An 8,109-nucleotide genomic window follows, 5' to 3' on the forward strand; every position below is an offset into this window, starting at 1 on the left:
TATGCTAAATACATAATTGTTATTAATTTTTATCGGGATTTATGAAAGCTTTCGTATCAGATAACACGAATTCCAGCTTAATCATCTTTAAATTAATCGATATTTCGATTGGTCCCTCATGCATTTGAAGTTGAGGTGGGCCACACTCGAAATTGGCTTTGTTTGTGTTTAAAACGATTGAAAACAATTTAAGGCGACAGCAATTCATACGTCTCGTTAAAAGGCTTAATAATGCGCCAGAATAACCAAATATTGCTTCGAGACGGGAGCATTGTACGTACGTACGTACGTTTGCAAGTACATATGTAAATACATCCAAACGCACATACATATACAATATATAGATGTATATACATATGTATACGCGTTTGTCCATATTCCATAGCGATGCGAGTGAACTAATGTGCGTCACAGCGAGAGGTGAGCGCCCAAACACACTCGCAGCTGAAAGAGAGAGAGCAAACAAAACAAATGAACCGCAAGTACTCGTAACCGTTTTCGTATTCGTATTCGTATTCGTATTCGCATTGGCATTCGTGTTGCACTCTCGTTCGTTTTTCGCTCACCATATTTTGTTCGCTCAGGCCAAGTTCCTCTCTCTCTCTCTCTGTTTCTCTTTGTTGCGCTCACAGTAATTGTCGTTTGAATTGGTATTGGTTGATGGCTGGCTGGCTGGCTGGCCTGCTCCGGCAATGAGTTGGCAACGTTCAGTCGATAGCAAAAGATGATACAGTGCTCATCGCGCAGCAATTGGTGTCTGCTCAGTGTAATCGATCAGCGTCTTAGAATTGACACCTGTCGATATCTAATTGAGATATTATCGCGCCGCATTACTGGCGACTAAGATTAGAGTCGGTATTAATCACTTAACACCATATACTAATTATAACTAACAAACAAATAACACCAGTGTCATCATTGTATATAGTATCTGTATATACCTGTCTCTCTGTGTGTGTGTGTGTGTGTTTTTATATATTTGTGTTTGTCATTTTGCAAAGACGCAAAACAAAATACATTGCATAAGTCAAGTAAAAACCAGAAGAAAACGCCAAGTAAACAGCTGATATAGTATATATGTTCGAACATACATGCATACGTATATACGTACAGATATTTCACTCCCGTACGGCGTACGTACACTCGTTTCGCGTGATTCTGAGCTCCTAATGCCCCAAAGGTACAAGCAAGTGAAAGTTGTTCAAATATAAATCATGTGGCCCAAAATGACGAAACAATTCACATCTAAATACATATATTTATAGACAAATACCAGGCTATACGATTTCCAAGAGTTTGTTAATTAGTTCTACGTTTCCCTCTCGAGAAGCCACAAGTTCTACGACTGCTCTATATGTGTGTTTATACATATTCTATGCATGTCTATAGTTAGTTCCCATGCTCTTTCCATTTTTATCAACAATATTATGCCAAATTTCAGCGGAATCGGATTGTTTGTATAGTTATATTTAAGGCCTGCATAGGCCGACCGACACACCTTCAAACAAAGCTAAATATTTGCTGAAGATATTATCTATATACAACTAGAGATATGCCAAATATGTATGTATCTATATGTGTGTGTGTGCACCAGTGTCTCTATATATATACACTCATGATGAAAATAATAGGTACACCAAATTTTTTTTTAGATATTCTGTCATAACTAATTAATATTTGATATTTTTGAAAAAAATTTGATGGTAACTTTAAGGAAACCATCTGGCAATATGATGCATGCCAAAAAAATTTTTGTATTTTCCCGTAAATTTTTTGTAGTCACAATTCATTGAAAAGAGCTTGCTGAAAATAATAGGTACACTCGATCTCTTCAGTCTGGAAAAAAATTTTAACCAAAGAAAAACGTCTTTTATTGTTATGAAATATTAAGTAGTCTTCACAGAGACGTTATAAGTAAAAAAAAATAATCAATATCATATGTAGATGGGTCGGAATATTCATTGTTCCAGTGAGGAACGCAGAATTGCTAAAAATCTTATAAGGAGTGGCAAATCTTTGCGGGAAATCGCCAAACTGATGAACAGATCTCTTAATTTTGCTATAAGGGTGCAAAATAAAAAAGAAACACGTGGACGTTCATCAAAAACCACAGCAGAACTGGACAGATGCATTACAAGAATTGCACAATCTGACCCTTTCAAATCTTCAAGGGTTAATGCATCCGAAATAGATAATATTATTGATGCTTTTTCAATTGGGGGATGACTACATATGGCTAAGCTACCAGGTCGTATCGAAAAATTGGTTCTTTAATACGCATCAAAAAATTTGATGATGGTGCAAAACTTTTGCTAAAGACCACATCGCCTGGGAAGGATCTGAAAGTAAAAAAAAGTGGCGTAATATCCTATTTATCGACGGAACCAAAATTTGCCTATATAGAAATGATCATTCTAGACATGTAAGAATCCCTAAAGGAAAAAAATTGGATCCTCGCTAAACAAAAAAAATAGTGAAGCATGGCGGTGGAAACATTATGGTGTGGAGATGCTTCTTTTGGTATGGAGTATATCCGATTTTTCTAATATCTGGCATTATGAGAACAGCTGACTACAGGGATATTATCGCAAATATAAAAATAACATATGCTGAGAAAAACATGCTCCTGCGGTGGGATTTTCAGCACGATAATGGCCCGAAACACCCGTCTAAAAAGAGTAAAAACTTGGTTTTATGTTAATAAAGTGGAAACTCTCGCTTGATCCAGTCATTCTCTTGATCTGAATCGAATCGAAAACTCGTGGAGTGAATTGAAAAAGCAAATGGTAAAGAAAAAATGTGATAACAAACGCCAGTTATAGGATTGCATCCAAGAAACTTGAAGAGAGATTCCGATTGGGACCTGCCAAACTTGAATTAGGAGTATGTCCAAGCGGATAGAAATATTTATTAAAAATCAAAAAGGATATATAGGATATTAATCCAACAATATAATAGCAAAAGATTTTTAATGATTTGAAGATCAAAAATTTAAATACAACTTTTCAAAGTAAAGTGTACCTATTATTTCAGTCAAGCACAAAAGCTGCACTTTTGATTTTTTGTTTGTAACTTTTGAAAAAATAAATATTTTTTTTCCAAATTTACTTATTTTCTTTTATATATACCTAAAACAGAAACGTGCATTAAAATTTTAATGTTTGGGTCAGTAGAAAAAATGTTTTGCTAAACTAAACTCAATTTTAAGAAGTGTACCTATTATTTTCATCATGAGTGTATATATTTATATATTATACAATAATATTCAGTTGTATCTAGATTTGACTCGCTGTTATACATATATCCATCTATATAAATATATGTATGTCTGTGTTTGTTAAAAAGAAAAACAATCGGGACAAAGCGAGGCATTGTGAAAATCTGTGTATATTTGGAATTTCGTCGTATTGCTGTTATATTAAAATTTAAAGATTTTTTTGCTGCATCATTCACATGCATATTTACAGTAGTCTCATATACATATATAATAATAATCTAACTTTATACTAACTATTCCATTTTTCTCGCATTCCTCTTGCAGTTGGTTAGACCTGTTCCCACATCTATGGAGTTTCATCTAGACAGTGCAGAATACTGCCAGGCACAGCACAAATAAAAAGTAAGTCTAGGGCAGGCATACATATATATATACATATAAATATATATATGTGTATTCCGTCAAAGGTCATGAGTGTTGCTGAACTTTTAAATGTCGAAATGGCGAAATTCCCGAATTGCGTTTAATTTGCTCCCCTCGAATTCTCCCTTGCAATTTTTGAACAATTAAAGCGAACTGAACGAAACTCAAGAGAGCCAACTAGAAATTTGGGTATTAATCAAGCTAATTGAACAATCAATTTAAAATAGACGCAACAATTGCTCTCAATTTAAGAATTAATCGAAATGGTCCCTGAAAATTTGTCTAGAGACAAACTTCTATTTCTCAAAGACTTCTCGATTTGGTCACTTAATATTGGTTATAAATTTTAGGCATATGAAATATGAATTCTCGTGTTTTTTATATTTTCTTATACTTGGATAGTATATTCTATGCCAGGTACAGTTTTAATGGGATTTTTCACAATTGTTCATTATTGACAACTTTTATTGAAAAGTTCAGCAGTTCAATTAGTTCAACAGTTCACAAACGATAATGTACTTACTAGAAATCTTAATCTTAATCTTAATCTTAATCTCAAAACAGCTGAATTGCTGAATAGAACTAGTAGTTCATGAACACCTCAAAAGAACATAGCTTGTATGTTATAATTTAGGTGCAAAACAGAAACAATCAAGACTCCATTATACTCCAATGACTATTGGGAATATTCAAGTCGCGCACTCTCTACTTTTTGATTACTATCGATTATTGACCAATACTTTGTTTGAATTTCAGGTAATCAAAAAGCAAAGAAGGCCGCGATAGCCTGAGACAACGCGCTGTCATCCTCTGCCCGGAAGTCAACGGACGCCAAAACTGATTCGAAGCGTGGAGCGAGCAGAGTTCAAGACAGAAAGACACTGTTCAACAGAGAGGGAGAGACAGACAGACAGAGAGAGAGAGAGAGAGAGAGAGAGGGAGTTGAATTAGGAGCAGTCCCGAGCGAAAGTTTTTACGTCTGGGTGAACTGAGTTCATATCACAAAGAAATCACATTTAACCGTAGGGTGCCACAACGAAAAGTGTTTGGAAACAACAATTGTAACCATTGAAGAGGAGCAGCAACTGCGCCTGAAATAAATTTAATTCGATAGATTCGCCGATAGATTCGATATAGCGAAATTCACAGGGATTTTTACTAAACGGGGTTGAGGCACAGCAAAAAATACTTATATATTTTTTGTGATAAACGTTTTGAGGGTATCCAAAATTTGTACTTAATTATTGAACTATTCATTTATACTTAAACAATTTGGTTTGGTGTATAAATCTAAAGCCTGCTAAAGAAAAAACAACAAAAGAAAAAGAAATCTTATATTTATATATATTTTTACAAAACAAAAATTTCTAAAATTACGCTGAATTTTTTTCGATCTAAAAAAAAATCGCGTAACTTCCCAAAGTCAAATCAAACAAGGAAAATAAACACACACACAAACACATATTTATATTTAGCCCAGACAATTTTGAAACAATTAACACAAATACACATAACACGTAATATTAGCTTAGTTTGAAAAACAAGGATTAGGTTCGATTAACATATTGTAAGCGGGGAGTAAACCCACTCTGTAATCAATTCAACTGATTTGTAAAGTTATTATAAGTTAAGCCACAAAATGCGTCAAAAAGATCTGCGCCCAGCACCAGCTCTTATTGAGTATAAGGGCATGAAGTTCCTAATCACCGATCGACCATCAGACATAACAATTAATCACTATATAATGGTGAGTATCGAAGTCACAGATATCGTCACAGATTTCGTCATCATTCATTGTTGTTCTGGTGCTTTGCAGGAGCTTAAGAAGAACCATGTTAACACGGTGGTGCGTGTGTGCGAGCCCAGCTACAATACGGACGAGCTGGAGGCCCAGGGTATTACTGTTAAGGATCTAGCCTTTGACGATGGCACCTTTCCGCCCCAGCAGGTCGTCGACGAGTGGTTTGAGGTGTTGAAGGACAAGTAAGTCTGAGCTAAGTGCCATACCCTACGATACGATTTCTATATCACTTCTTCAATAAGCTGAAGTCATAATATTTATACTTAATATTTTGTTTTCTCTCAATGACGACCAAAAATTTGAGCTATCAGAATTAAATTGAACTGAAACTGTTTAGATGATATAGAAATTTGTAAATTCAGTCTTCACTTATAGGAGTAAAAAGCTTTAACTATATTAAGTGTTTAGTAATATTAGTAAGTATTTATCAGCTTTCCAAAATGTTGTATTAAGATTTTTTTTATTTACCGCCGAGTCCCGCTAATTCAAAATGGCAAGGGGATCAGGATTTTTTTTTTCGATTTATAGACTCCACTATTTATAATATATATGGAAAACTTGTCTAAAAATTCTTTGTAAAATTAATGTACAAGAAAATTAAGATTTAGAAATCCGAATTTGAATTAAATTTGCTGAACTAGTTCACTTTTATGGCCCCCCTACTAGTTCAGCTAGTTTTGCAGATCATGAAGAATAGATAAAGTTCAGATAATTATGATAAATTTGTATTTGTATTTGTTGGCCCATAGACCGTATGATTCATGAGCAGGTGAACAGTGTTGAAAAGAACGGAGTTTTTAAGGACCGCTGAACTACAGATCACAGAGTGTAGCTGTACTGAATCAGTGCAGCTAACAGTTTGCTGAACTAGTTCTTTGCTTAAGGGAATTTTACAACGATGTCTATATCATCTAAGCAATTACGTTTGATTACTCTTCAAATCCAGTCGAATATGATTTTATATAAATTCCGTAGTTTAGGCTCATTTGCAAAAACAAAAACAAAAAGCGATACCAAAGTTGATTTTTATCAATTTATTCAGTATTATTTGTTGCTTTATACACCGACAATGAGATGAACATTCAAACGAATTCCAAAAACAAATCATCGACTAACCTGCTGCTAACAACATTTCAAAGAGCTGCGCTTCAAACCTCCCATCAAACAATATATATATAAAACATAAACATCGATTATATATTTGCACCATATCCCGTAGCCCTCGCTTAGGCCTTGCTGTTTTGTCGCTCTATATACCAGATCACACTTCATTCACCATAGATATATTTGATTTGCTGTATAAATTTAGATATTTTTTGTAACATATCCATATCCATATCACTACTTTTTCGTTAAGTTTTCCCTAGAGGCCTTTGTAAATTTGATTTAACCTCACAGTAGATATCCATAAATACTTAACTATAAACTATTTAATTTCGGTTTCGAAAGTCTTACCTACTTCCTCCATGCATATATGTATATATTATATATATATATTTATATATTGATTTTTAAATATATATGTGTATATGTATATGTATATGTGTGTACTCCGTTTCGTTTCTTGGTTTTGTGTGCTATTATCCGCTGGCTAGTTTTAGAAAGTCCACAAGCGCCACACTATCCTACTACAGACATAAGCGTTTCTCGCTTAGACACATACCAAAATCAGCTCCAATGGCAGCTCGAGCCAGCCTCTCGGCAGCGGCGTCGGCGGCAACGGCAGCAGCAGTAGCAGCAGCAGCGACAGCATCAAATACTACAGCTTCAGACACAGATACAGATACAATGCCCCTGACAGCAAATGAAACAGATACAAGATACAATAATACTGCATTCGTTGATAATGAGACTTGTCGGTAAGCGTTGCCTTGTAATTATTAAAGCGAGCCTTTAGCATCACACTGAATGAACAATGACTAAACTTTAATTTACTCTGCGCTCAATAAATACATACATAGATATATTCATCTATTTGTCTCTTGTCTCATCTCCAGATATCAGCAGAACCCCGAGGCGTGCGTTGCAGTTCATTGCGTAGCTGGTCTGGGACGTGCCCCCGTTTTGGTTGCGCTTGCACTCATCGAACTGGGCTTGAAATATGAAGCAGCTGTTGAAATGATTAGAGAGTGAGTCATACATAATTTGAAATCTCCGATGAAATCGATTATTAATATTTCTTGTGTTCTCTTCCTTTTTTTTTTTAGTAAGCGACGCGGCGCTATCAATGCCAAGCAGCTCTCATTTTTGGAGAAGTACAAGCCGAAGGCGCGTCTAAAGCACAAAAATGGCCACAAAAATTCATGTTCTGTGCAATAGATTTCCAAAACCATATGTATATTCCCACCAGATAAAAAGTGTTCATTTTTTCAAAACAAAAAAAGGAAAACAACAAAACCAAAACAAACGCTATAAATTCTAAAACTGTATAATTGCTAAAAACACAAAAGAAAAACGAAAAATTACGATTGAAGAGACAGATTGAAAAAAACAGCCCAATAATCTATAGACAAGTCGATCAGAGCCCAGTTATATTTATATATTGAAATTCGCATGAATTGGCAACAACAATTGTATTTATTGTATGTATTAATTAATGTAATTTATTTAATTTTATATTTCGCCAAACAAACGCAATTCTAATTTTATTTCACGCCCCCCCTCGAAA

The 8,109-nt window shown here is 34.7% G+C and overlaps 2 protein-coding genes across 4 annotated transcripts; both read left to right on the forward strand.

Annotated features, from left to right (window-relative positions):
• Positions 1-658: 658 nt before the first annotated feature.
• Positions 659-5,082, forward strand: LOC115563527 (uncharacterized). Of its 3 annotated transcripts, none has more exons than XR_016196383.1 (3): positions 661-855; positions 3,542-3,619; positions 4,397-5,082. XR_016196383.1 is itself a non-coding variant. In XM_089257226.1 (2 exons), exon 1 carries the CDS (start codon positions 725-727, stop codon positions 842-844), a length of 120 nt encoding a protein of 39 aa, XP_089113352.1. In that variant the 5' UTR covers positions 659-724; the 3' UTR covers positions 845-851; positions 3,542-3,623. The 3 variants fall into 3 exon arrangements, 1 of the variants encoding a protein (XP_089113352.1); XR_016196382.1 differs by having other exon boundaries at positions 671-851; XM_089257226.1 differs by lacking the exon at positions 4,397-5,082 and having other exon boundaries at positions 659-851; positions 3,542-3,623.
• A 156-nt stretch (positions 5,083-5,238) lies between these two features.
• PRL-1 (protein-tyrosine phosphatase 4A family member PRL-1) lies at positions 5,239-7,830 on the forward strand. The gene is made up of 4 exons (XM_030386641.2): positions 5,239-5,387; positions 5,457-5,623; positions 7,439-7,570; positions 7,649-7,830. The coding sequence occupies exons 1-4, from the start codon at positions 5,280-5,282 to the stop codon at positions 7,758-7,760; spliced, it is 519 nt and encodes a 172-aa protein (XP_030242501.1). The 5' UTR covers positions 5,239-5,279; the 3' UTR covers positions 7,761-7,830.
• Positions 7,831-8,109: the final 279 nt, after the last annotated feature.

Source organism: Drosophila navojoa, chromosome 3, assembly GCF_054131105.1.
Source record: "Drosophila navojoa isolate 15081-1374.11 chromosome 3, UAZ_NAV_1.0, whole genome shotgun sequence".
In the NCBI taxonomy this organism is placed as follows: Eukaryota; Metazoa; Arthropoda; class Insecta; order Diptera; family Drosophilidae; genus Drosophila; species Drosophila navojoa.